The sequence below is a fragment of the Somniosus microcephalus genome, chromosome 12 (genome assembly GCF_052327205.1).
Source record: "Somniosus microcephalus isolate GS21.2 chromosome 12, FLI_Smic_1.0, whole genome shotgun sequence".
NCBI classification, from domain to species: Eukaryota; Metazoa; Chordata; class Chondrichthyes; order Squaliformes; family Somniosidae; genus Somniosus; species Somniosus microcephalus.
The window spans coordinates 149,036,721-149,064,434 of record NC_140998.1 but is presented as its reverse complement, the minus strand read 5'-3'; the positions used below and the strand labels follow the sequence as shown (position 1 = coordinate 149,064,434).

Sequence of the window (27,714 nt, the reverse complement as noted above, 5' to 3'; positions counted from 1 at the left end):
TGTCTCCACAGGGCCAGCCAACAGAGAAGTCTACAGGAACACTCTGTGGACAGACCTGAGTCCGACTCTGTGAAACCTGAGCTTGGCACAGTATACAGCAGGGAAACCTCTTTCAAATACTGAGACACTCCCAGGCATCCTCCCTCCTAACTTCTGACAGATACGGTCAGCTGCCCAAAGATAAATCAGTACAGTACTCTCTTTACCCAGAGAATGTGGAACTCGCTACCACACGGGGTGGTTGAAGCGAATACCATAAATGCCTTTAAGGCGAAGCTAGATAAACACGTGAAGGAGAAAGGAACAGAAGGAGATGCTGATAGGGTGAGATGAAGTAGGGTGGGAGGAGGCCCGTGTGGAGCATAAACACCTGCATAGACCAGTTGGGCCTGTACAGAAAATGATTATATTTGCATACAAGAAAGGAAATAACACATTAACATATCAACAGATGCAGGAAAATCCAGAAATCAAGTCATGGTGGGGACCTGGGGTCGAGGACACCGGATTTAAAGCCTACCCTGTACAGTAATTTAAAGGTAATCTGGAGTTATATGGACCAAAAAGCCACAGCCTTTGCTGAAATAAAGAAAACTTGCATTTCTATAGTGCCTTTCACAACCTCAGGACGTCCCAAAGTGCTTTACAACCAATGAAGTACTTTTGAAGTGTAGTGACTGTTATAATGTAGGACACACAGCAGCCAATTTGCACACAGCAAGCTCCCACAAACAGCATTGTGTTAAATGACCAGATTAGCTGTGTTGTAGTGATATTGGCTGAGGGCTAAATATTGGCCAGGATACCGGGGAGAACTTCCCTACTCTACTTCGAAATAGCACCATCGGTTCTTTTATGTCCACCTGAGAGGGCAGAGGGAGCCTCAGTTTAATGTCGCATCCAAAAGACAGCACTCCCTCGGTACTACACAGGAGTGTCAGCCTAAATTGTGTGCTCAATTCTGTTACAACAGTGACTACACTTCAAAAGTATGTAATTGGCTGTAAGGAGCTTTGGGACGTCCTGAGGTTGTGAAAGGTGCTATATAAATGCAAGTTCTTTCTTTTTTCTCTTAAAAATATTGCTTATATGAATGCAAGTGGCCAAGTACCCTTCTATCCAAGTGCTCTTTTACAAAGTTTGAGGATGACAAAGACTTTGAAAATGGATCTGCATCTTATAGATGAATCATATAAGATGTGAGTGTTTGAATGAACCTGAGGCAAAGTCAACAGCAAATACAGCTTCCTAAGAAATAGGCTAACAGTGAATTATTATTTCTTCTAAGTATACTGTATCAAGCAATAGGACTTTTGAAAATACCTTTTCTTTTTATCTGCAACTGTGTCATTGCATGCTTTAGAATGTATGAAATGTACAGGAGGGTTTATTTTGCTGGAAGTATATTAAAAATACTAAAAGTCAAAAAAATAGTGACATTAATTTGACCAGATTGCTATCAGGATCAGCAATTATAGCCTGCTTCACCAATGCTTTCTTAAGCACTTCAATTCTTTCTTCATCCAAAACTCTGCTGACCATATCCTAACTCGCACCAAGTCCTGTTCACCCATCACCCCTGTACTCACTGACCCACATTGGCTCCCGGTCCAGCAACGGCACAATTTTAAAATTCTCATCCTTGTTTTCAAATCCCTCCTTGGCCTCCCTATCTCTGTAACCTCCACCAGCCCTACAACCCTCTCTGCGCTCCTCCAATTATGGCCTCTTGCGCATCCCAGACTCACTTCACCCCACTATTGGCAGCCGTGCCTTCAGGTGCCTTGACCTTAAGCTCTGGAATTCCCTCCCTATACCTCGCTGCCTCTCTACCCTTCGCTCCTTCTTTAAAACGCTCCTTAAAACCTACCTCTTTGATCAAGCTTTGGCCAAATGCTCCTGCTGAGTATTTCCAGCATTTTCTGCTAATATCTCTGTGGCTCGGTGTCAAATTTTGTTTGGTAACGCTCCTGTGAAGCACCTTGGACATTTTACTACGTTAAAGGCTCTGTGTAAATGCAAGTTGTTATTGTTAAGTACTTCAGTGCTTTATTAAGTACAAAGATTTATTAAGTGCTTCAAAGCTTACTTAAGTATTTTAAAGCTTTCTGAAGTACTTCCATGCCTTCTTAAGCACATCAATGCTTTCCTAAGGAGCAAAGTAAGGGTGGCCACTTGGATACTCAGCACAGTCGCTATCTTGATTTGGTTAGCTATGTGAAAAAAAAGTTAAAGATGAATTGTGGCTGACTCATTCTGATTATTAACAAATAAACTTTCCTAGCGACTGTTAGTTCCAAACAGTGGCTAAATATAAAGGGCTGTCCCCCCACGTATAGCTGAAAGAGAAACCAGCAGCAACCAGGTTAGGGAAGAGCGGAGCTCCGCTGCGATGCCCAACATGGTAGAATAGCCAGGTGCCGCTCACTGTCGAAGGCTTGGACATGGCCACTTGGACAAGCTCGCGGAAGGATGCTGGCTGTGGAGCTGCACTGCAGCATCAGTTACTGCCTTCAGCGAGGAAAGGAAGAAAATAAAACAGTGAGGCGCCATCTCACTGTGTCTCATTTTTAAGTATAAACCTTCATTATTTTGTAAATCTTCCTACTCTCTGTATTTGTGTGTGTGTCTGTTTGCCTATGTGTGTGTGTGTCTGTGTTTATGTGTGTCTGTGTAAGTGCATGTGTGTCTGTGTGTGTTTATTTATGAGTGTCTGTGTGTGTGTCTGTTTGTGCATGTTTTTGTGTCTGTGTGTGTGTGTTTGTGTGCGTGTGTCTGTGTGTGTCTGTGTATTTTTGTGTTTGTCTGTCTGTCTGTCTGTGTGTCTGTATGTGTGTGTATGCATGTTTGTGTGTCTGTGTGTGTTTGTGTGTCTGTGTGTGTTTGTGTGTCAGTATGTGTTTGTGAGTTAGTGTCTGTGTGTGTTTGTGTGTCAGTGTCTGTTTATGTATATTATTGTTTGTTGTGTCTATAAGTGTCTTCTGTATGTGTGTCAGTGTGTGTATGTGTCAGTGTCAGTATGTGTGTGTTGTGTGTCAGTGTCAGTGTGTTTGTGTGTCAGTGTCTCTGTGTGTATGTGTGTCAGTGTCTGTTTATGTATATGTTTGTTTGTTGTGTCTATAAGTGTCTTCTGTATGTGTGTGAGTCTGTCTATGTTTGTGTGTCAGTGTCTATGTGCGTTTGTGTGTCAGTGTCTATGTGTGTTTGTGTGTCAGTGTCTGTGTGTATATGTGTGGCAGTGTGTGTGTGTCTGTCTGTGTGTGTTGTGTGTCAATGTCTGTGTTGTATGTCAGTGTCTGTGTGTGTTTGTGTGTCAGTGCCTGTATGTGTATGTGCGTGTGTCTGCTGTTGTTGTTCTGCCTCCAGTAAACAAAACAGACCAGATCCGTCTGTGAAACCACATAACAACACAGTTACTCACACCTGCTCCTCCAGGCTTTGGGAACAATTTTCCTTCATTTATTTCACACTGCACCTGACCAGGCAAAAGTGCTTCTCAGAGTATTTGTGTGGATAACAAACACAAAGTCACGGTTTGCTGTTCTGTTAAAAAACAAAAGCAGAAATGTCTGGAAATACTCAGCATGTCAGACAGCGTCTGTGGAGAAACATGAGTCAGTCGAACCTTGAGTTCCTAAGACCTGAAACATCCACTGACCACAGGGGCTGCCTGACCTGCTGAGTATTTCCAGACGCTTGATTTTGTTTTCAGCTTTCCAGTATAGAATCATACAGCATAGGAGGAGCACGTTCAGCCCACTGTGCCTGTTCCACTTCTTCCAATTAGTCCCACTCTCCTGCTCTTTCCTCATAACCCCTGCAATTTTTTCCTTTTCAAGTATATATCGAACTCCCTTTTGAAAGTTACGATTGAATCTGCTTCCACCACCCATTCAGGCAGTGCATTCCAGATCACAACAGCTCCCTGCATAAGAAATAAATTCTCTTCATCTCCCCTCTGGTTCTTTTGCCAATGATATTGAATCTGTGTCCTCTGGTTACTGACAGTCGGGCCAGTGGAAACAGTTTCTCCCTATCTACTCTATCAAAATCCATCATCATTTTGAACACTTCTGTTAAATCTCCCCACTAGGGGAGTGGGACTAATTGGATAGTTCTTTGCTCTCAGGAGAACTACCCCAGTTTCTCCACGTAACTGAAGTCCCTCACCCCTTGTATCATTCTGGTAAACCTTCTCTGCACCCTCTCCAAGGCCTTGTTTGACTTTTTGGGGTCCTCCTCCTTCTCGTTTGGGAGCCTCTTGCCATTCTCCCTGCGGCAAAAGTGAAAGTTTGATGTACTTGTACTCACCAGATTAATGTCCTCTTGCACCACATCGCCGTGGCCTTTGATGTGATTGTCACTGTTGGCGAGGAGGTCATCCTCAGACTCCTCGAAGAGAGAGGAGCCCGTGGACGAGAGAGACGAGTTGGAGTGCTTGCGGCACACTTTGATGTTGGAGTTCGGGTCCAGATCCACCTCCAGCTCCAGACTGTCCTGGGTTGTCCCTTCATCCGAGGTGATGGTGAGCTGGGGGACATTAGGGAGAAGGTGGAGCCGAGGCTCCAACTCAACCCTATCCAGCTCTTCCAGGGACGGTCGCAGTCTGCAGACGGAGTTTTCACCCTGCTCGTTCGCGGGATTGGCGGAAGTATGAGCAGCGGAGCTGAGCTCCACCATGCTGAACCTGCCTGGCGGTGCCTGAGGGCTGCAGTTCCTCTTCGCCCTGGAGGTCTCGGTGACTGTGTAGGACTTTCGGTGGAGCATCGTGCGATGCTTCGCATGGGTGACCTGCGAGGTTGGAAGACGCAGGCAACTCTGCATGGAGATCCTGCTCTGCAACCCTCTTTGCTCTCTCTCTCTCTCTCACACACTGCCGAGGGCTGCAACTGCTGTCAGATACGGAAGTTCGATATCAGCAAACACCTCGCAACTCGCACCGAGACGGGATAGCCACCCCAGCTGACTCAGTCGCTCACAGCTCCTGCCCATCCCAACCGCCTTCACTTCAAAAGCAAACACCAGCTTCATCACCTACCTGGGAAATAAGGCATTTGGAAGCCTCATTCTGCATTACATTACTTTTTAAAAAATGACAATTTTTTTTAAAGATCCATTTAGTGTAATATTTACTTCTTATTTCTATGTATGCAGACCAAAAGAAGTTCAATAAGTTAGTTTATTGCAGTTTTTTAGAAATTCATTCTCGGGATGTGGGCGTCACTATTAAAGCCAGCATTTATTGGCCATCCCTAGTTGCCCCTGAGAAGGTGGTGATGAGCCGCCTTCTTGAACCGCTGCAGTCCGTGTGGTGAAGGTGCTCCTAAAATGCTGTTAGGTAGGGAGATCCAGGATTTTGACCCAGCCACAATGAAGGAACAACAATATATGTCCAAGTCAGGGTATTGTGTGATTTGGAGAGGAAATTGGAGGTGATAGTGTGCCCATGCGTCTGATGCTTTTGTACTTCTAAGTAGTGGAGTTGTGGGTTTGGGAGTTAAACCCAGTATAAATGCCCTCCCCCACCACAAACACACGCAATACAATTCCAATATCAAAATATCAACCCGAAGATTCGCTTGAAAGGATTGGCACAATAGAGCCAATTCTGTGACGGATAGGGCTGGGGCTAATTGGACGAGTGAGATTTAAGTGACAAGGCCAGAAGGCCTTGGGTGTTTTGCTCGCCCAAAGCGCTCGACCATCCATTACATTGCCAGGCAGTGACGTGTGAGCTAAGGGTGATCCCACGTTTTGTGACCCTTTGTCTGTGATCAGTGCACTAAAAACATTCAGAACTCCGGCCTCGGGCGACTGTCTGTGTGGAGTTTGCACATTCTCCCCGTGTTTGCGTGGGTTTTCTCCGGGTGCTCCGGTTTCCTCCCACAGTCCAAAGATGTGCGGGTTAGGTTGATTGGCTATGATAAATTGACCCTTAGTGTTAGGGGGGAATTAAATACGTGGGCTTACAGGGATAGGGTGGGATATGTGTTGGTGCAGGGGTTACGGGGATCGGGTGGGATATGTGTCGGTGCAGGCTCGATGGGCCGAAATGGCCTCTATCTGCACTGTGGGGTTTCTGTGATTCTGTGAAAATGGCTGCTCCTTTGAACATTTTGGTGATTGTACTCTTAAAGGAAAAGGAAAAAAGAAACACTTGGATTTATATGGTGCCTTTCACGATCTCAGGACATCCCAAAGTGCTTTACAGCCAATAAATACTTTTGAAATGTAGTCACTGTTGTAATGTAGCAAAACAATGAAGTCAATTTGCACACAGCAATGTCCCATGAACAGCAATGAGGTAAAGACCAGATAATCTGTTTTAGTGGCACTGGCTGAGGGGTAAATATTGGCCAGGATAATAGTGTGTAAAAGAGCCCATGGCACTATTTCGAAGAAGAGCAGCTGAGTTCTCCCCGGTGTGCTGGCCAATATTTATCCCTTAACCAACATCACTAAAACAGATTATCTGGTCATTATCTTATTGTTGTTTGTGGGAGCTTGCAGTGTGCAAATTTGCTGCTGTCTTTCCGACATTACAACAGTGACTAGACTTCAAAAGTACTTCATTGGTTGTAAAGCGCTTTGGGACGTCCTGAAGTTGTATGGGTGCTTTATAAATGCAAGTATTTTTTTTCTCCATTCACCGGGGATCCTTTTGGGTATGTGCTCTATTTGCTGTTTCTGAAGGAGGAAGGCTTCCTTTACACCTTAGGCGGTCATGTCATATTGGCTATGGCACAACCATCCATGTGCGCAGACCAAAGCTGTGACCTCCCCTAACATCAGAAGGTAGTAGAATAAACACTCCACTCAACTGTGGCTTAAGCTATAAACTGCTAGAGATCTATTAAACAGTAAAGTGAACTGAAACAATGACATATTGCAGATTTAAATTAGTTACAAGCTTATCTATCTCTATTCGGAAGATAGGAACTAATAAACAGTCATGCTAGATTGCAATGTAAACTGGACTGGATATAAAGTCCTATTACATGGTGGTTTGCTGCTGACTGTCCACAAAATGTCTCACTGAATTGCCCATCTCCCTTAGACAGACTTGAACAATTTGAACAACATGCTGAGAAATGTTTTTCAAAATTTGACTGGGATGAAGAATTTTAAATTTGTATCACTTCAACTCAAAAATAGCTACCAATATACAAAGGTTGAAATATCTATTTTAGATATATATAGATAATATTTACTCCAATTGGTAGAATGTGACTAATGATGTCCCCCAGGGATCTGTTCTGGGGCCTCAGCTTTTCACTGGGCCGTAATTTGCGACCCCCACAGGTCCGTATGAGGTGCGCACGCGCCCGTAGGGGCCGCGCAAGTTCCAGGTTCAGGCATGCGAAGCGCATGCGCAAAAACCTGGAACTTGCGATCTGTCAAAAATCCTCTTGACAGATCCTCTGCGTCCCCAGGGGAAGGGCCTCTGCGGGTGGAGAGTTGCGCTATTTGTCCAACTTCCGCCCGCTGAATGCCTGTGAAATTCTTACGCCTGGTAAAAGCAGGCATAAGGCCTGCTTTTACCAGCATAAGAGTTTTAAAAAATAGAAAAATAACATTTTATCACTCATTTATACATTAAAAACCCTGTCCAATAAGGTAACTTTATTTTTAGCCCCGTTAAAACATAATTTTTTTTCAAATAATTAAATTTTCATTTAAAATATTTAATTAAATGGTATTTTAATTAATTTGAAATATGTAATTTAAAAAAAATTATTTCATGTGTTCGTGTGTTTTTTAAGTGATCCCCATTCATACTTAAAAATGTCAGCTGTGGCTCAGTTGGTGGCACACTCGCCTCTGAGTCAGAAGGTTGTGGGTTCATAGGCCCACTCCAGGGACTTGAGCACATAAAGCTAGGCTGACACTCCAGTGCAATGCTGAGGGAGTGCTGCACTGTCAGAGGTGCCGTCTTTTCTGATGAGACGTTAAACCGAGGCCCCGTCTGCCCTCTCAGTTAGACGTAAAAGATCCCATGGCACTATTTTGAAGAAGAGCAGGGGAGTTATCCCCGGTGTCCTGGCCAATATTTATCCCTCAACCAACATCACTAAAACAGATTATCTGGTCATTATCACATTGCTGCTGTGTGCAAATTGGCTGCCATGTTTCCCACATTACAACAGTGACAACACTTCAAAAGTACTCCATTGGCTGTAAAGCGATTTGAGACGTCCGGTGGTCATGAAAGGCGCTATATAAATACAAGTTTTTCTTTCTTTATGGGAGTTCCGTACGTACAAAACTCCCGTATGTATGAATGGGGATTCCCTTTTATTGGTTGGGCCGGCCCATGTGATCCCAGGGGCGCTTGCGAACCGCATGCACCCCTGGGATACGTGGGGCTCTGCCCGCGCGGACCTGGAGAGGCCCAGGATCGCAAGCCTCCATACCTCCTGGGCCATCAGGTACATTCGTAGATTTTTTACAGGTCAGAGGCATCTGCCCGAGGGAAGCCTCCGGCTGCAATTTCAGGCCCACTATATTTATCAATGACTTAGATGAAGGAATAGAGTCATATAACCAAGTTTGTCAACGACACTAAGGAGGCACAGTAAGTTGTGTAGATGGGAGCAGAAAATTGCAAAGGGACTTAAACAAATTAAATGAGTGGGCAAAACTGTGGCAGATGGAGTTCAATGTGAGGAAGTGTGAGGTTATCCACTTTGGATCTAAGATAGATCAGATTATGGCGAGTCAGCAGCCTGTTTTACATCTCTCCTGATTTTAATTTTCATTGTGGAGAGATGTAAAACAGGCTGCCTACTCGCTATCACCCATTTCATACTATCGCACAAAGTCAAGATCTACCCCAAATTTGTTAAAAAAACTCAGAATCTATCATTACTGATAGATTTAGTATCAGAATATGCCATAAAGATTGGATTTAATCATACCTCAAAGCACTTCGCATGCAATGAATTACTTTGAAGTGCATGACTGTTGTTATGGAGACAAACACAGCAAGCTTCCACAAAAAGCAATGAGAACGACCACTTAATCTGTTTTGGTGCTGTTGGCTTTGTTGAATATTGACCAGGACACTCGGAGAACTCCTGCTCATCCTCAAGTAGTGTTCTTCAACATCAAGACAGGGCCTTATCCAAAGGACTGCACCTCCTACAGCATTCCCTCAGTATTGCACTGAAGTGTCAGCCTAGATTAGATGCTCAAGTTATGGTGTGAGCCTTCAACATACAGCCTTCTGATTCAGAGGGAAGAGTGCTATCAACTGAGCCAAGTAAACACCATAATTTCAGGCTATAGAACTAACTGGGCCAGCCACATAAATACTGTGATAACAAGAGCAGGTCAGAGGCTAGGTATTCTGTGGAGAGTGTCTCACCTCCTGACTCCCCAAACCCTTCCCACCATCTACAAGGCACAAGTAAGGAGTGTGATGGAATACTCTCCACTTGCCTGGATGAGTGTAGCTCCAACAACACTCAAGAAGCTCGACACCATCCAGGACAAAGTAGGCTGCTTGATTGGCACCCCATCCATCACCTTAAACATTCACTCCCTCCACCACCGGCGTACCGTGGCTGCAGTGTGTACCATCTACAAGATGCACTGCAGCAACTCACCAAGGCTTCTTCGGCAGCACCTCCCAAACCCACAATCTCTACTACCTAGAAGGACAAGGGTAGCAGGCACATGGGAACACCACTACCTCCAAGTTCCCCTCCAAGTCACACACCACCCTGACTTGGAAATATATCGCCGTTCCTTCATCGTCGCTGGGTCAAAATCCTGGAACTCCCTCCCTAACAGCACTGTGGGAACACCTTCACCACACGGACTGCAGCGGTTCAAGAAGGCGGCTCACCACCACCTTCTCGAAGGCAATCAGGGATGGGCAATAAATGCTGGCCTTGCCAGCCATGCCCAGATCCCAGGAACGAATAAAAAAAAATCAAAGCTCACCACCCAGTTATTAAATCATTAAAGACTGACAGAATTATACCTTTCTACTCTTTTGGTCATCTGTCCTAATATCTCATGTGGCTCGATGTCAAATTTTGTTTGATAATGCTCCTGTGAAGCGCCTTGGGATGTTTTACTATGTTAAAGGTGCTGTATATAAATGCAAGTTGTTTTTTTTTACCAATTTTGGTAGTTTGTGTTATAGGTCTTTCCACTGTAGCTAGGTTCCTCAATAATATTTACCAATATGTTTTTCTAATTCCAAATTTAGGTAAGTTGATTATGATCATAATGAGAAAATATTAGTAAAAATAAAATAGGACCCGAGTAGATGGCTGGTGTTATTTTTAACTTGTCGGAATATATTTTAAATGATCGTTTTCCCAGGCTGGGACACCTCCTAATGATGTGACATGGCGATTGTATAACAGCTGTGCTCCGTATAGTTAGAACTGGGCCTTATACCTAGTCACTTAACCAAGTTAGAACAATGTACTTACTTACTTCTGTGGGATTTATCAGACAATTCAAACTTCAGAGACAGAAGCATAAGCCTCATCATAACAATTACTGATATGCTATCATTTAAAATACGCTCTGTGTCTGGAATTTGTTTACCAAATTTTCTTTTCTTCTTCCCATCTTTCCTGAGTCACTGATTGTTGGAGGCACTGGTACTTTACTCAGGTTGGCCTTTGTCATATGTGTGCGTAGACAGTGAGGGTTGGTCGGTTACGTGACTACGGGGATATCACAACCAAGCCTGTCCTTGCCCAACTTCTGCACTCATACACTTTCCAGCAGGAGACATTGGAGCAAACTGGAGGGGGAATCTGGTCAATTTTCATCCTTTCTAACCTAAGGCATTACGGCCGATCGTAACTTCACATCTGTGACCAGCTAACTCAGCACAAACTCGGGTCTGTGAATTGAATCTGGGACCTTCCTACCATTACAAAGCAGATTCTTGAGTTTTGAATTTTGCTTGACTACGCTGAGAAGCTTCCTCTCAACTTCCCCTTCCTCTGTATCAAAAGAAAATCCTTGTATTCTCTGGAAAAACTTTCATCTGTTGGTTAGTGTATCGGTAAAAGAACAGGTAATGGGTTTCATGATATAAGCTTGAATGGCCTATCATGGCCCTACTGAACAAACTCCCCTAGTTTAGCACTAATTGGCATGAAATTGACAATCTCACATAGGAAGCCCACAAGGATGGACAGTGCAGAAGTAGTTTTACTCGACATCGAACCATCTAATGTGACATAGGAGTACCTGATGCTGACTCTTGTGCTGCCATCATGTTACTCCTTTTGCCTTAATGTGAAGCAGTTTCTGGTGTGGATCCATTCGAGAGTGCAGGAAATGATCTAACTTTCAAGTGTCCTGAAACCAATGATGTGCAGCTGGTGGTATAACTTAACTCTGCTAGCTGCGAATCACCCTGTACTGATCTCAGCCTGGAAACTGTAGGCTATGTTGAATAATGTGCCAGAAATGGGAAAGTGTTCCATTTCCTAGCATCAACATTCTTTACCAAAATAAACCCCAAATTCACCATAAATCCAGATAATGACCCAGAACTTTGGGTCTCCACGGGTGAGTACGCACGGGGTACTCACCCGTAAGCCCAATGGAAGTGCCGGTTTCCTGCATGCACTGTGCATGCGCAGGAAACCGGCACTTCCGTTCCCCTGAAAGGAGGGGTTCAGAGGTGGAACGCATGCGCAGGAGAGGCTGCGCGTGCGCATCGAACTTACGTTTTTCTTGCAGATTTTCCCGGGAAGGTAAGTCTGCAGAAGTTACACATATAAAAAGCAGTCGCAAGGCCTGCTTTTTACAAGGTAAGTAGTGAATTAATTAAAATTAAAACATTTTTTCCACAGGTTTATTATTTTTAAATACTTTAAAGAAAGGTAAGTTTATTTTTAGCCCCGTTAGAAAATTTTTAAAAAATTTCAAAAATTTAAATTATTGTTTAAAAGTTATTTCATGTAATTTATAGTTTACTTTAAAAATGTGATTTTTTTAAATGTATTTGAAGATTTAGTGATGTTTTGGGGCTTGTAGCATTTATAAGTTTGACAGCCCTTCCTGTCAAACTTATGAATGAAGCATTCCCTGCTCCGATTGGCTCCCCATGGCCCACATGATCCCAGGGGACGCATCGAACTAACTGCGCCCCTGGGATACGCAAGCACTGTGCGCCGGCAGTTGGAGCAGGCCCAGGATCGGAATTCCACGGGGGCCCACAGCTCAACGGCCGGCGCGCAAGGTAAGTGCAGGTCAAGGGCTTACACCCACGGGAAGCCCCCGACCCGAATTTCTGGGCCCATGAGTTCCTGAGAATATGCTGTGGTTACAGAATTGTGGCACATGACTCAAAACTCGTTCAGCTGAGGCCCCCTTGTGGCATTACTTGCAACTCCTGAATTTGAAACTGGGGCCAAATTCTGCTGTGCTTTTTTAAATAGATTGTTTAAACCACTAAGTGACATTTCGCTGTTTATTATTTAACAAATTTGTAAACCATATTTAGAGAATGGTTGCAGAGAACATAAAAGATCTCTACTGGGACAATTAATTGTGTCATTTGGGTTGTTTAATATCTCAGGTTGGTATACTGATGGATCTGGACTGTGGTAATTGGAGGCACCAATCCACCCATAATAAAATATTGCAATATAAAAGGTAAGGTTAATATTATCGCTGCTCAGTACTTGCCAATATAGCACCTCCTTGGTTTTGTTTTCTTGTATTCATCTTAAAATCTCCTTGTGTACAGGCTCTTCCCTGTGGCTATGTGCTGAGTGTAGTAGTGCTCAAGTGATGTACAATTCAGAAATCAGTACATAAGGACCATTTGTGAGCAGGATTGCTTTTTCAGTTTCTGCTAAATATATGAGCTAGCTCCTTAGCAAATGTCCAAGGATGAGCCACACAAAACACAAGTATTTTGTTAAATTAGAAGTTAATAAAATTAAAAGTGAGACCCAGAAAGATGCTGTTTGGGTAACTCATTATCAGTGACTGTATTTACTTGGAATGTTTGTGCTTACCAGAGTGAGGAATGTCAATGCCAAGGGATAGGAAACATTCATACTTTCTGTGCCCATTGTCAACATCAAGCACTCCCAAGATAGGTGCAAAGAAAAAAATCCCTCTACACTGCTTCATCTAGATTAGGAACAGCATGACGCAGGTGGAGACTAAAGCTCCCTCTACACTGTCCCATCAAATGCTTCTCGGTCAAGAACAGCACAAGTTAAATGCATTGTAAAGCTTCCTTTACTTTTTGCTAACCATGTACCGTAACCTCTTTGCAGAGCATTACCTACTGTACCAGTGTGTTATTTATGTTTCCCACACCAGTTTCTGCAAGGAAGTGAAATTCCTCTTAGCAGACAGACTGCACTTTCAATGGGAGCTCATTTTTTGGGGTAAAGCCCCCATTAAAAAAGCAGAGAAGAATTTACACTGAGCACATTAATCATTTGTGCAATAAGATCTCTGACAGTAATTTCTACCTTTCACAAAACAACAGTCAATAACTATGCCAAACTGTTAAACCAAGGTTATTTTCTTAAATCAGTTTTAAAATATGGAGCAATAAAAGGTTCTACCGTAAATATTCAACATTAAGTGCTTATTTTTGATTACTTTATAAGATATTCTATAAATGTTAACTTTAAACAAGAAGCAGTTAATCTAGAGCACTGGAACATTCAACAAATTAAACATGTTAAAAGTGTCACTTTTGCAGTATTTGAGATGTTTTAATTTCATTAATTTTTGAAATATAATTTTTAATGTATTTTTTAGAATTGATGCTTGCACTAGTTGATGCTAGTTTCAAGGATGTAACTAGCCATAACGTTCCTGGTGTTTGCACCAGATGCACACACGAATGTAGTTGATTAGATTAGCTGTGCAGCTGTTAGCTGGGCCGACATAACTTCAGAGATCATCTGTACATACATGGTCCAGCGAATGTCAAACACCATTTTCACATCCAGCAGGATACCTATGCAGCAATGAGACAGAAATTGGTGTCTATTTACAGATAGGTTATTCAGTACAAAGGCAAGGCCAGTAGGCACAATGGAACTGGGATTATGGCTGAAACTGGCCATCTCACAGATAGTATCAGTTATTCAGTACAATGTTATTGCTGTTGATAGGCAAGGTTGATCTATTGTTAGTAACTCCCTATAAGAAAAAGTGTACTTAAACCAATAGCTTTAATGTTCTATGATACATGTCTTGTATGAAGTTCTTAATTCGTCACCTGAAAATATTTTCTTTTTAGAGATATTGCAGTTATTCAGTCTAATGGTACAGGGACTGAGACTGGCCATTTACAGATAGTGTCGGTTATTCAGTCTAATGGTACAGGGACTGAGACTGGCCATTTACAGATAGTGTCGGTTATTAAGTCTAATGGTACAGGGACTGAGACTGGCCATTTACAGATAGTGTCGGTTATTCAGTCTAATGGTACAGGGACTGAGACTGGCCATTTACAGAGAGTGTCGGTTATTCAGTCTAATGGTACAGGGACTGAGACTGGCCATTTACAGATAGTGTCGGTTATTCAGTCTAATGGTACAGGGACTGAGACTGGCCATTTACAGAGAGTGTCGGTTATTCAGTCTAATGGTACAGGGACTGAGACTGGCCATTTACAGATAGTGCAGGTTATTCAGTCTAATGGTACAGGGACTGAGACTGGCCATTTACAGATAGTGTCGGTTATTCAGTCTAATGGTACAGGGACTGAGACTGGCCATTTACAGAGAGTGTCGGTTATTAAGTCTAATGGTACAGGGACTGAGACTGGCCATTTACAGATAGTGTCGGTTATTAAGTCTAATGGTACAGGGACTGAGACTGGCCATTTACAGAGAGTGTCGGTTATTAAGTCTAATGGTACAGGGACTGAGACTGGCCATTTACAGATAGTGCAGGTTATTCAGTACAATGGTACAGGGACTGAGACTGGCCATTTACAGATCGTGTCGGTTATTCAGTCTAATGGTACAGGGACTGAGACTGGCCATTTACAGATAGTGTCGGTTATTCAGTCTAATGGTACAGGGACTGAGACTGGCCATTTACAGATAGTGTCGGTTATTCAGTCTAATGGTACAGGGACTGAGACTGGCCATTTACAGATAGTGTAGGTTATTCAGTCTAATGGTACAGGGACTGAGACTGGCCATTCACAGATAGTGTCGGTTATTCAGTACAATGGTACAGGGACTGAGACTGGCCATTTACAGATCGTGTCGGTTATTCAGTCTAATGGTACAGGGACTGAGACTGGCCATTTACAGATAATGTAGGTTATTAAGTCTAATGGTACAGGGACTGAGACTGGCCATTTACAGATAGTGTCGGTTATTCAGTCTAATGGTACATGGACTGAGACTGGCCATTTACAGATAGTGTCGGTTATTCAGTACAATGGTACAGGGACTGAGACTGGCCATTTACAGAGAGTGTCGGTTATTCAGTACAATGGTACAGGGACTGAGACTGGCCATTTACAGATAGTGTCGGTTATTCAGTACAATGGTACATGGACTGAGACTGGCCATTTACAGATAGTGTCGGTTATTCAGTACAATGGTACAGGGACTGAGACTGGCCATTTACAGAGAGTGTCGGTTATTCAGTACAATGGTACAGGGACTGAGACTGGCCATTTACAGATAGTGTAGGTTATTCAGTCTAATGGTACAGGGACTGAGACTGGCCATTTACAGATAGTGTCGGTTATTCAGTCTAATGGTACAGGGACTGAGACTGGCCATTTACAGATAGTGTCGGTTATTCAGTCTAATGGTACAGGGACTGAGACTGGCCATTTACAGATAGTGTCGGTTATTCAGTCTAATGGTACAGGGACTGAGACTGGCCATTTACAGATAGTGTAGGTTATTCAGTCTAATGGTACAGGGACTGAGACTGGCCATTTACAGATCGTGTCGGTTATTCAGTCTAATGGTACAGGGACTGAGACTGGCCATTTACAGATAGTGTAGGTTATTCAGTCTAATGGTACAGGGACTGAGACTGGCCATTTACAGATAGTGTAGGTTATTCAGTCTAATGGTACAGGGACTGAGACTAGCCATTTACAGATAGTGTCGGTTATTCAGTCTAATGGTACAGGGACTGAGACTAGCCATTTACAGATCACAGAATCACAGAAACCCCACAGTGCAGATAGAGGCCATTTCGGCCCATCGAGCCTGCACCGACACACATCCCACCCGATCCCCGTAACCCCTACACCAACGCATATCCCACCCTATCCCTGTAACCCCACGTATTTAATCCCCCTAACACTAAGGGTCAATTTATCATAGCCAATCAACCTAACCCGCACATCTTTGGACTGTGGGAGGAAACCGGAGCACCCGGAGAAAACCCACGCAAACACGGGGAGAATGTGCAAACTCCACACAGACAGTCGCCCGAGGCCGGATTCGAACCCGGGTCTCTGGTGCTGTGAGGCAACAGTGCTAACCACTATGCCACCGTGCTCGTGTCGGTTATTCAGTACAATGGTACAGGGACTGAGACTGGCCATTTACAGATAGTGTCAGTTATTCAGTACAATGGTACAGGGACTGAGACTGGTCATTTACAGATAGTGCAGGTTATTCAGTCTAATGGTACAGGGACTGAGACTGGCCATTTACAGATAGTGTCGGTTATTCAGTACAATGGTACAGGGACTGAGACTGGCCATTTACAGATCGTGTTGGTTATTCAGTCTAATGGTACAGGGACTGAGACTGGCCATTTACAGATAGTGCAGGTTATTCAGTCTAATGGTACAGGGACTGAGACTGGCCATTTACAGATAGTGTCGGTTATTCAGTACAATGGTACAGGGACTGAGACTGGCCATTTACAGATAGTGCAGGTTATTCAGTCTAATGGTACAGGGACTGAGACTGGCCATTTACAGATAGTGCAGGTTATTCAGTACAATGGTACAGGGACTGAGACTGGCCATTTACAGATAGTGCAGGTTATTCAGTCTAATGGTACAGGGACTGAGACTGGCCATTTACAGATCGTGTCGGTTATTCAGTCTAATGGTACAGGGACTGAGACTGGCCATTTACAGATAGTGCAGGTTATTCAGTCTAATGGTACAGGGACTGAGACTGGCCATTTACAGATAGTGCAGGTTATTCAGTCTAATGGTACAGGGACTGAGACTGGCCATTTACAGATAGTGTCGGTTATTCAGTCTAATGGTACAGGGACTGAGACTGGCCATTTACAGATAGTGTAGGTTATTCAGTCTAATGGTACAGGGACTGAGACTGGCCATTTACAGATAGTGTAGGTTATTCAGTCTAATGGTACAGGGACTGAGACTAGCCATTTACAGATAGTGTCGGTTATTCAGTCTAATGGTACAGGGACTGAGACTAGCCATTTACAGATCACAGAATCACAGAAACCCCACAGTGCAGATAGAGGCCATTTCGGCCCATCGAGCCTGCACCGACACACATCCCACCCGATCCCCGTAACCCCTACACCAACGCATATCCCACCCTATCCCTGTAACCCCACGTATTTAATCCCCCTAACACTAAGGGTCAATTTATCATAGCCAATCAACCTAACCCGCACATCTTTGGACTGTGGGAGGAAACCGGAGCACCCGGAGAAAACCCACGCAAACACGGGGAGAATGTGCAAACTCCACACAGACAGTCGCCCGAGGCCGGATTCGAACCCGGGTCTCTGGTGCTGTGAGGCAACAGTGCTAACCACTATGCCACCGTGCTCGTGTCGGTTATTCAGTACAATGGTACAGGGACTGAGACTGGCCATTTACAGATAGTGTCAGTTATTCAGTACAATGGTACAGGGACTGAGACTGGTCATTTACAGATAGTGCAGGTTATTCAGTCTAATGGTACAGGGACTGAGACTGGCCATTTACAGATAGTGTCGGTTATTCAGTACAATGGTACAGGGACTGAGACTGGCCATTTACAGATCGTGTTGGTTATTCAGTCTAATGGTACAGGGACTGAGACTGGCCATTTACAGATAGTGCAGGTTATTCAGTCTAATGGTACAGGGACTGAGACTGGCCATTTACAGATAGTGTCGGTTATTCAGTACAATGGTACAGGGACTGAGACTGGCCATTTACAGATAGTGCAGGTTATTCAGTCTAATGGTACAGGGACTGAGACTGGCCATTTACAGATAGTGCAGGTTATTCAGTACAATGGTACAGGGACTGAGACTGGCCATTTACAGATAGTGCAGGTTATTCAGTCTAATGGTACAGGGACTGAGACTGGCCATTTACAGATCGTGTCGGTTATTCAGTCTAATGGTACAGGGACTGAGACTGGCCATTTACAGATAGTGCAGGTTATTCAGTCTAATGGTACAGGGACTGAGACTGGCCATTTACAGATAGTGCAGGTTATTCAGTCTAATGGTACAGGGACTGAGACTGGCCATTTACAGATAGTGTCGGTTATTCAGTACAATGGTACAGGGACTGAGACTAGCCATTTACAGATAGTGTTGGTTATTCAGTCTAATGGTACAGGGACTGAGACTGGCCATTTACAGATAGTGCAGGTTATTCAGTCTAATGGTACAGGGACTGAGACTGGCCATTTACAGATAGTGTCAGTTATTCAGTCTAATGGTTCAGAGACTGAGATTGAGTATGTTATGCATCATACAATTACAATGCTCACACAGATATTCTGTGTTTCTACTCCCAATAAGGCACTATGCTTGCCGGAAGTGTCCATCAGAGAGCTGGGGCTACAGTGTTATAGCCCTATCTCCAGCCTGCACATCATTGTGCGCGTGGCTCCCTTCTGGGAGCTGCAGATGGTGGAAACTCTCATTTTTTATGGAAGGAAAGTTTCCATGTTACCGATCTAAAAGTGTCGTAAGCAGACAGATATCCCAGTGATCTTCCCAGATAGGTTGATGCATTTGCCCTTGTTATGTGGAGCATGTCTTTATTCAAAAAGCAACAAGTACTCCAATGGTGAATGATTTCCCTTCTTACCCATTACACTGGTATATTCACCTTCACTGTATTCCTACACACTGCTATGGAATCTGAATGTCCTTTAAAGTTTGTTTAAACTAGACGGCTTCCTATTAAATCAGAGGCTATGCTCTGATTCAAACTGTGCACAGAATACCTTGCTTATTATACCAGCTCAGAATCGGTTGTCAGTACATATACCAAAAATACTTGTGCTGTCAATCAGATGCTTAGCCAGTTAAAAATAATATTATACATCATTCTATTGGACATACTTTCTTTTTCTTTTGGATTTTGTTGTTTTTCCTCTGGAATTTTGCCTGCTGTAAAGTCGTGTGGCTGTTCCTTCAGGAAAGAGAACATGTGAAAATGTGAGTGGTGAAGCAATTTACACCATATTAGACAGCAGAAATTGGGATAGTGTAGGAATGGTCAAATCCCTATCTAGGGATTGAGTTCGATGCAGTCAATCAATCAAAAAGGTTTTTAATGTCAAACTAACGAGTTTAAACAGATTGATGCAAGAGAACTATGAATACAGGTCTTAACAGGTCGGAGGCTCCATGAGGACTGCCAGGGCGGTCCCGTGGATGGCGTCATGATGTCATCACGTTTTTCCCACGTTTGGGTGATCACGTGATTAGTGGCATGACGTCATTGCGTTTGCCCGCGCTCTTAAAGGGACTGCGCACTGTACATGCAAACAGTATATACAATGGTACAGATTTAGTCTGTAGCTAATACATTGTTAAAGGGAATTATGTACAGTTGTTCAGAGTCCCTCAGTGGCTCTGCCACATGCGCCCCCCCAGAATTGCCTTTAACGGAAAAAGTCAAACGGTGAGGGGGTCTGACAAGCCTGTCAGAACGACTCCTGTATTCCCGAAGCAGAAGCTGTTGGACGGCGGGCGGTCTGGCGGGTGGTTGCACTTGTTCTGGCGTGACGACGGTGGGCGGCTGACCTCGTCTCGGTGGCTGTGCGGTCTCGACGGGACGGTCAAGTTCCAGGTGTGCTGGCTTCAAACAGTCGACCGAAATGTGGTCCGGTTTACCACCGACATCCACCTTGAAGGTTTTGTCTCCTGCCTCTAACACGTGGAAAGGACCAGTGTATGGGGGCCTTGAGCGGATCCCAGTGAGCATCGTGGCAGATGAATATGTAGTCGGCTTGTGGTGGGCCTTCAATAACCACAAAACTAGAAGTTATAGACTTAAACAAGTTGGCTTTTAATCACTAAGATCAGAGCTAACATCTCAACACGCCGACTGGTTCACAGGAATGAGTCATACAGATCCTGGGATCTTTATGTAAGAGAAGTCAGGGGCGGAGCCAAGAGCCAAGACCTGGAACCTCTCAGGTTAGTCGGGACAGAGGAAGTGAAACTATACACAGTGGGGGAGGGTAATATACATGAGTGCAGAACGAATACAGGATCAAGACAAACAGATTTCATTACATTCACCCCTTCTATAGATTTAGTCCATCGGGGTGATGTTTCTTAAAAGTTGGTATAAGTGAGTCTGTCAGGAGGTTTTGCAGTTCTCAGTGATCGGCGCAAAGCCGGTTGGGGTGCCTCTAGGAGAGTGGATTCTGGTTCCTCCGCTGTCCGGGCCTCCGCAGTGTCTTCCAGGTTATCTGCAGTGTCCTCCAGGTTAAAGTTGGGTATTGATACCTCTGGGCGTCCTGTCTCTTTATAGTGTAGGTCTTCATCGGGTAGTCTCCCATCGTTCTCTCCGCTCCCCGAGGGAGCGAGGTCTTTTATGGAAACAGTGTCCTCTCGCCCGTCAGAGTATTCGATATAGGCGTACTGAGGGTTTGCATGGAGGAGCTGTACCTTTTCCACAAGGGGGTCCGTTTTATGGCCTCTCACGTGCTTCCGCAATAGTACTGTCCCCGGAGACGTCAGCCACGCGGGTAGAGATATGCCCGAGGTGGATTTCCGGGCGAAAACGAACATCTTTTCGTGAGGGGTAGCGTTAGTGGCAGTACATAACAGAGACCTTATGGAGTGGAGCACGTCTGGGAGGACTTCCTGCCAGCGGGAGGTCGGAAGGTCTTTTGACTTTAAGGCTAACATGACAGCCTTCCAAACAGTAGCATTCTCCCTTTCCACTTGCCCATTACCCCGGGGGTTGTGGCTAGTGGTTCTGCTAGTGGCTATCCCCTTCGAGAGCAAGAACTGGCGCAGCTCGTCACTCATGAATGACGTCCCCCTATCGCTGTGTATGTAGTTCGGCATGCCAAACATGCAAAATAGATTACAGAGACACTTGATGACCGTGGCACTGGTCATGTCTGGGCAGGGAATGGCGAAGGGGAAGCGGAAATATTCATCAATGATATTGAGGAAGTATACGTTACGGTCGGCAGAGGGAAGGGGTTCCTTGAAGTCCAGACTTAGGCGCTCGAATGGCCGTGTGGCTTTGATAAGGTGTGCACGGTCAGGCCTGTAGAAACGAGGCTTGCATTCCGCACAGATGCGGCAGGCTCTGGTCATTGCCCTGACCTCCTCGATGGAGTGGGGCAGATTGCGGGACTTTATAAAATGGTATAGTCGGGTGACCCCTGGGTGACAGAGGTCGTTGTGGTCGCTGTAATTTGTCCGTATGAATGCTGGCACACATTCCCCGCGATAGGGCGTCTGGGGGTTCATTAAGGGCTCCCGGCCTGTACATAATATCATAGTCGAACGTGGATAGTTCGATCCTCCACCTGAGTATTTTGTCATTCTCGATTTTCCCCCTTTGTTATTAAACATGAAAGCCACCGACTGCTGGTCGGTGAGCAGGGTGAAACGTTTGCCGGCTAGGTAGTGTCTCCAGTGCCGCACTGCCTCCACTATAGCCTGTGCCTCCTTCTCGACAGAAGAGTGCCTGATTTCAGGTCCCTGAAGGGTTCGGGAGAAGAAGGCCACAGGTCTCCCAGCCTGATTGAGGGTCGCAGCTAAGGCAAAGTCTGATGCATCGCTTTCGACTTGAAAGGGAATGCATTCGTCCACTGCACACACTGCAGCCCTTTCAATGTCCTGTTTAATACTGGTGAAAGCCTCCCGAGCTTCAGCTGATAGTGGGAAGGACGTCGATTTAATGAGGGGTCGGGCCTTATCAGAGTAATTGGGCACCCATTGGGCATAATACGAAAAAAATCCCAGGCACCTTTTTAAAGCTTTGGGGTTGTGTGGCAGGGGCAGTTCCTTTAGGGGGCGTAATCGGTCAGGGTCCGGTCCAATTACCCCATCTTCCACCACACAGCCGAGGATACAGAGACGGGTTGTGTTGAAGACACATTTGTCTTCGTTGTCGGTTAGATTCAGCTTTAGGGCAGTTTTTTAAAATCTCGCAAGATTTAGATCATGGTCTTGCTGGTTGTGCCCGCAGATAGTGACATTGTCCAGATAGGGGTAGGTAGCTTGTAGTTTATTCTCGTCAACCATGCGGTCCATCTCACGTTGGAAGACCGAGACCCCATTTGTTACCCCGAAGGGCACTCTGAGAAAATGGTAGAGGCGCCCGTTCGCCTCGAAGGCGGTGTATGGGCAGTCCTCCGTTCTAATGGGGAGCTGGTGATACGCAGGTTTGAGGTCGATAGTCGAGAAGACTCGGTATTGCGCAATCTGGTTGACCATTTCTGATATGCGGGGTAAAGGGTAGGCGTCCAGCTGGGTATAAATATTAACAGTCTGGCTGCAGTCAATTACCATCCGTTTCTTTTCGCTATTTTTAACTACGGGCTGGTACTGCATTCAATAATGCCTTCCCGCAGGAGTCTGTCCACTTCCACCTTGATAAAGTGTCTGTCTTCCAGACTGTACCGTCTACTTTTGGTCACTATGGGCCTACAGTTCGGAGCGAGATTAACGAATAAAGAGGGCGGGCTGATTTTTAAGGTTGATAGGCCACAGACTGTGAGTGGCGGCTGGGACCCGCCATATGCTAGCGTGACACTTTCGTGGTGGCACTGGAAGTCCAGGCCCAAGATTACATTAACACAGAGTTCTGGCATCACGAGGAGTTTAAAATCCTTGTAGTCCATGCCTTTTACAGTCAGTGTTACCACACAGTAGCCCAAAATGTCCGAAGTGTGGGGCTTAGCAGCCATAGCAATTCTGCTCCGTGTAGGGGTTACCGTTAATGAGTGCCGCCGTACCAGGCTAGGGTGGATAAAACTCTCGGTACTCCCACAGTCAATTAAACATTTCGTTAAATTCCCGTTTACCTGTATGTCCATCATGGATTTTGTCAACGGGTGTGGCCTGGATTGATCCACCATGATCGAAGCCACTGTTGGGCCCTGGGCGGCCATTGAGTCGGGAAAAGATGGCGGATCCCAAGATGGCGGCACGCACGAGGCGGTGACGGAGTTGGAAATCGGATTCCCCCTGCAGACTTTGCTAAATGCCCCTTTTTCTTACATTTGAAGCATGTAGCGTCCTTCGCTGGGCATCGTTGTCTGGGGTGCTTGGCCTGGCCGCAGAAGTAGCATTTCAGTCCTCAAGACATTGCCGCTGTAGTAGGACTCCTGGGTGAACTTCTGTGTGGGGACTCCGGCGGCGTAGAGCTGGTCTGAGACCTGGATGGGGAAGATGGCTGATTCCAAGATGGCGGCCCCCTCGGCACGCACGAGGCGGTGAGGGCCGCATGGCCGGAAGAATAAGAGTCAGAGTTTTTCTGGGCCACGTCCAGCGATCGCGCAGTGGCCACTGCCTTTTTTAAATCCAGGACCTCCTTCTCCAGCAGTCTCTGCCGGATATAATTCAATTTGAGGCCCGTGATGAAGGAATCGCGGACCAATTCGTCAGAGTACGCGTTGGCCGTCACGGCCTTGCAGTTACAGTCCCGGACCAGGTCCTTTAGGCCCTGTAAGAAATCGTCCATTGATTCCTCTGGTCGCTGCCTGCGTGTAGCCAGCAGATGTCTGGCGTACACTTCGTTTACCGGCCTCTGGTATTGGGCCTTCAGGATAGTGATGGCCTCCGTGTAAGAGGTGGCGTCCCGGATGAACGAATAAATCCGATGACTTATGCGAGTAGTCAGTAGACTCAGTTTATCTACCTCGCTAGCGGATGAGTCCCCCGCGAAGAGTTCGAAGCATTTGAGCCAGTGTCCAAATTGATTTGATGCTTCAGCAGAATGTGGATCCAAGTCCAGACGCTCTGGTTTTAGGAGTCGATCCATCCTAGTATTCTTTAGTGATTAAAATTGATGGGCCTTCAATAACCACAAAACTAGAAGTTATAGACTTGAACAAGTTGGCTTTTAATCACTAAGATCAGAGCTAACATCTCAACACGCCGACTGGTTCACAGGAATGAGTCATACAGATCCTGGGATCTTTATTTAAGAGAAGTCAGGGGCGGAGCCAAGAGCCAAGACCTGGAACCTCCCAGGTTAGTCGAGAAAGAGGAAGTGAAACTATACACAGTGGGGGAGGGTAATATACATGAGTGCAAAACGAATACAGGATCAAGACAAACAGATTTCATTACAGCTTGTTTCAGCTCCGCTGGAACGTGAGAGCCCTGAAACCCGTGATGCGATGTGGGAACCGGCGCAAAACATCTGGCTGCTTCCTGGTTGCTGATAAGCTGGTGTGAGGCGGACCATGGCTCCATTGGTGTTGGCAGGAAATCCCCTGGCACTCGCAGCGGCTGACCATAAACGAGCTCTGCCGCGGAAGAGTGAAGATCTTCCTTGGGGGACGTGCGAAGGCCCAACATGACCCACGGCAGCTTGTCTGCCCATCCAGCATCTTGGAGGCTGGCCCTCAGCGCAGCCTTAAGCGATCTGTGAAAACGTTCACACAGACCGTTCGCTTGTGGGTGGTAGGCTGTGGTGCGGTGTAACTTGACACCGAGTCGTTGAGCCACCGCATTCCAGAGTTCGGAGGAAAACTGCGGTCCCCGGTCCGAAGAGATGTCAGCAGGCACTCCAAAACGGGTGACCCATGAAGAGATGAACGCCCTGGCCACGTCCGCCGAAGTAGTAGATGACAGGGGAACCGCCTCCGGCCATCTGGTGGTGCGATCTACTATGGTCAGGATGTGCGTAAAACCATGGGAAGGTGGAAGTGGTCCTACCAGGTCCACATTAACGTGGTCAAACCGTCGCTCAGGAACTGCAAAGGTAGCCAATGGAGCCTTGATGTGGCGCTGTACCTTGGCCTTTTGGCAGACCATGCAGGTGTTGGCCCAGCCGTGGACATCTTTATGCATGCCCCGCCAAACGAACTTAGATGACATTAGCTTCTGAGAAGCCTTCATTCCTGGGTGTGACAACCCATGTATGGCATCAAACACCTTGCGGCGCCAGGCGACCGGCACAATAGGGCGAGGGTCCCGAATGGAGACGTCACACAGCAACGTGGTACCAGCCGAATGAAACCTGACGTCAGCCAACTGGAGGCAAGTGGTGTTGGTGTGGTAAGTCTGCACTTCTGGGTCTGAGACTTGGTCTGCTGCCATGAGGGCGTAGTCGATGCCCAGCTGGACCGCATGCATGGTCGCGCGGGAGAGGCAATCTGCCACCAGGTTGTCTTTACCGGCCACGTGCTGAATATCTGTGGTAAATTCGGAGATGTATGTCAGCTGACGTTGTTGTCGAGATGACCACGGTTTGGCGGTCTTGGCCATGGCAAAGGTCAGTGGCTTATGGTCGACGAAGGCGGTGAAAGGACTTCCTTCCAACAAGAACCGGAAATGGCAGATGGCCAGAAAAAGGGCTAGTAACTCCCTGTCAAAAGTACTGTACGCCCGCTCGTTACGCCGCAGTTGACGGCTGAAGAATGCCAACGGCTGCCACGTCCCATTCACCCACTGCTCCTGAACGGCCCCGATTGCGTAATCTGACGCATCGGTGGTGAGGGCGAAGGTGGCTCCTGGTAGCGGGTGCGCCAGCATGGTCGCGTTGGCTAAGGCGCTCTTGGTGTCGGTGAATGCCCGATCCATGTCACCCATCCAGCCTACCGGACCCTTGCCAGACTTGCCCTTGAGGGCCTCGTACAGGGGCTGCATGAGCAGTGCTGCCTTAGGCACGAAACGGTGGTAAAAGTTTACCATGCCGAGGAATTCCTGCAGGGCCTTTATGTTCTGCGGGCGTGGAAAGGATGTCACCGCCTCCACCTTTGCTTGCAAAGGAACCGCTCCCTCTGCGGTAATGCGATGTCCCAGGAAATCAATTTGATGCAGACCAAACTGACACTTGGCTGGGTTGATAATCAGGCCGTGTTGGCTGAGTCGTCGAAAGAGGGTGCGTAGATGAGAGATGTGTTCCTCTTTATTAGGACTGGCGATGAGAATATCGTCGAAGTAGACGAAAAGGAACTTGAGGTCCCGCAGCACGGAGTCCATGAGGCGCTGGAAAGCCTGGGCGGCGTTCTTCAACCCAAACGGCATCCTTAAAAATTCAAAAAGACCGAAAGGGGTGATGACTGCAGTCTTCTGGACGTCTTGCGGGTGCACCGGGACCTGGTGGTAGCCTCGGACAAGGTCAACCTTGGAAAAAACGGTGTTTCCTGTCAAATGGGCAGAGAAATCCTGAATGTGGGGGATCGGGTATCGATCAGGAGTGGTGGCGTCGTTTAGGCGCCGATAGTCGCCGCAGGGCCGCCATCCGCCGCCAGGTTTCAGTACGATGTGAAGAGGCGAAGACCAGGGACTATTCGACCTGCGAATAATCCCTAAGCGTTCCATTGTTGCGAACTCCGCCTTCGCGACCGCTAGCTTGCCAGGTTCGAGGCGCCGGGCCCGCGCGTGGACTGGGGGGCCGGTGGTGGTGATGTGGTGTTCCACACTATGTTTCGTGGCCGTGGAGGAGAACGTGGGCCTGGTCAGGTCTGGAAAGTCGCCTAGCAGGCGAGCGAACTGATTCGGAGTCGGGAAAGCGCAGGAGACGGTGCGCGACATGGTGTTACTACGGTGGCAAGGGATAGAATGAAACGTGGCCGCGTTGATCAGCCGTCGGTTCCTTACATCGACCAGGAGGCCGTTGGCGCACAGGAAATCTGCACCGAGAATGGATTCAGGAGATGGTTCTGTGATAGTGGATTGGCGGTTAGGATCAGATCAGCCATGATCTTATTGAATGGCGGAGCAGGCTCGAGGGGCCGATTGGCCTACTCCTGCTCCTATTTCTTATGTTCTTATGTTATGTTCTTGCGAAACCTTGGCCGAAACGAATTCCCAGAAAAACCGCTGGCCGCCGAAGCACACCTGGACCCGCCGTCTGCAGAAGGTCCGAATAGCTCCGCCATTAGCCGCTTTTTGAGGAAGTAACATACAGGGTGGATAAAGGGGAACCAGTGGACGTAGTGTATTTAGACTTCCAAAAGGCATTTGACAAGGTGCCACACAAAAGATTATTGCTCAAGATAAAAAATCACGGGATTGGGGGTAATATTCTGGCGTGGGTGGAGGATTGGCTATCTAACAGAAAGCAGAGAGTTGGGATAAATGGTTCGTTCTCAGATTGGCAACCAGTAACTAGTGGTGTTCCGCAGGGGTCAGTGCTGGGTCCCCAACTCTTTACAATCTATATTAACGATTTGGAGGAGGGGACCGAGTGTAACATATCAAAGTTTGCAGATGATACAAAGATGGGACGGAAAGTAGTGAGTGAGGAGGACATAAAAAACCTGCAAAGGGACATAGACAGGCTAAGTAAGTGGGCAGAGATTTGGCAGATGGAATACAATACTGGAAAGTGTG

The 27,714-nt window shown here is 46.2% G+C and overlaps 2 protein-coding genes across 2 annotated transcripts in view; both read right to left on the bottom strand.

The window, feature by feature from the left end:
- Positions 1 to 4,943, bottom strand: part of LOC147109592 (inositol-trisphosphate 3-kinase A-like) — a 128,916-nt gene extending 123,973 nt beyond the window's left edge. Inside the window, exon 1 of the mRNA XM_086003655.1 lies at positions 4,312 to 4,943. Coding sequence (XP_085859781.1) covers positions 4,312 to 4,824 — 513 coding nt within the window. The 5' untranslated portion in view covers positions 4,825 to 4,943. The remainder of the gene's footprint in view (positions 1 to 4,311) is intronic.
- An 8,768-nt stretch (positions 4,944 to 13,711) lies between these two features.
- The window catches only part of LOC147109591 (uncharacterized), a 36,822-nt gene continuing 22,819 nt past the window's right edge, over positions 13,712 to 27,714 (bottom strand). The window contains exons 5-6 of the mRNA XM_086004212.1: positions 19,288 to 19,357; positions 13,712 to 13,972 (exon numbers count right to left, since the gene is read on the bottom strand). Coding sequence (XP_085860338.1) covers positions 13,955 to 13,972; positions 19,288 to 19,357 — 88 coding nt within the window. The 3' untranslated portion in view covers positions 13,712 to 13,954. The remainder of the gene's footprint in view (positions 13,973 to 19,287; positions 19,358 to 27,714) is intronic.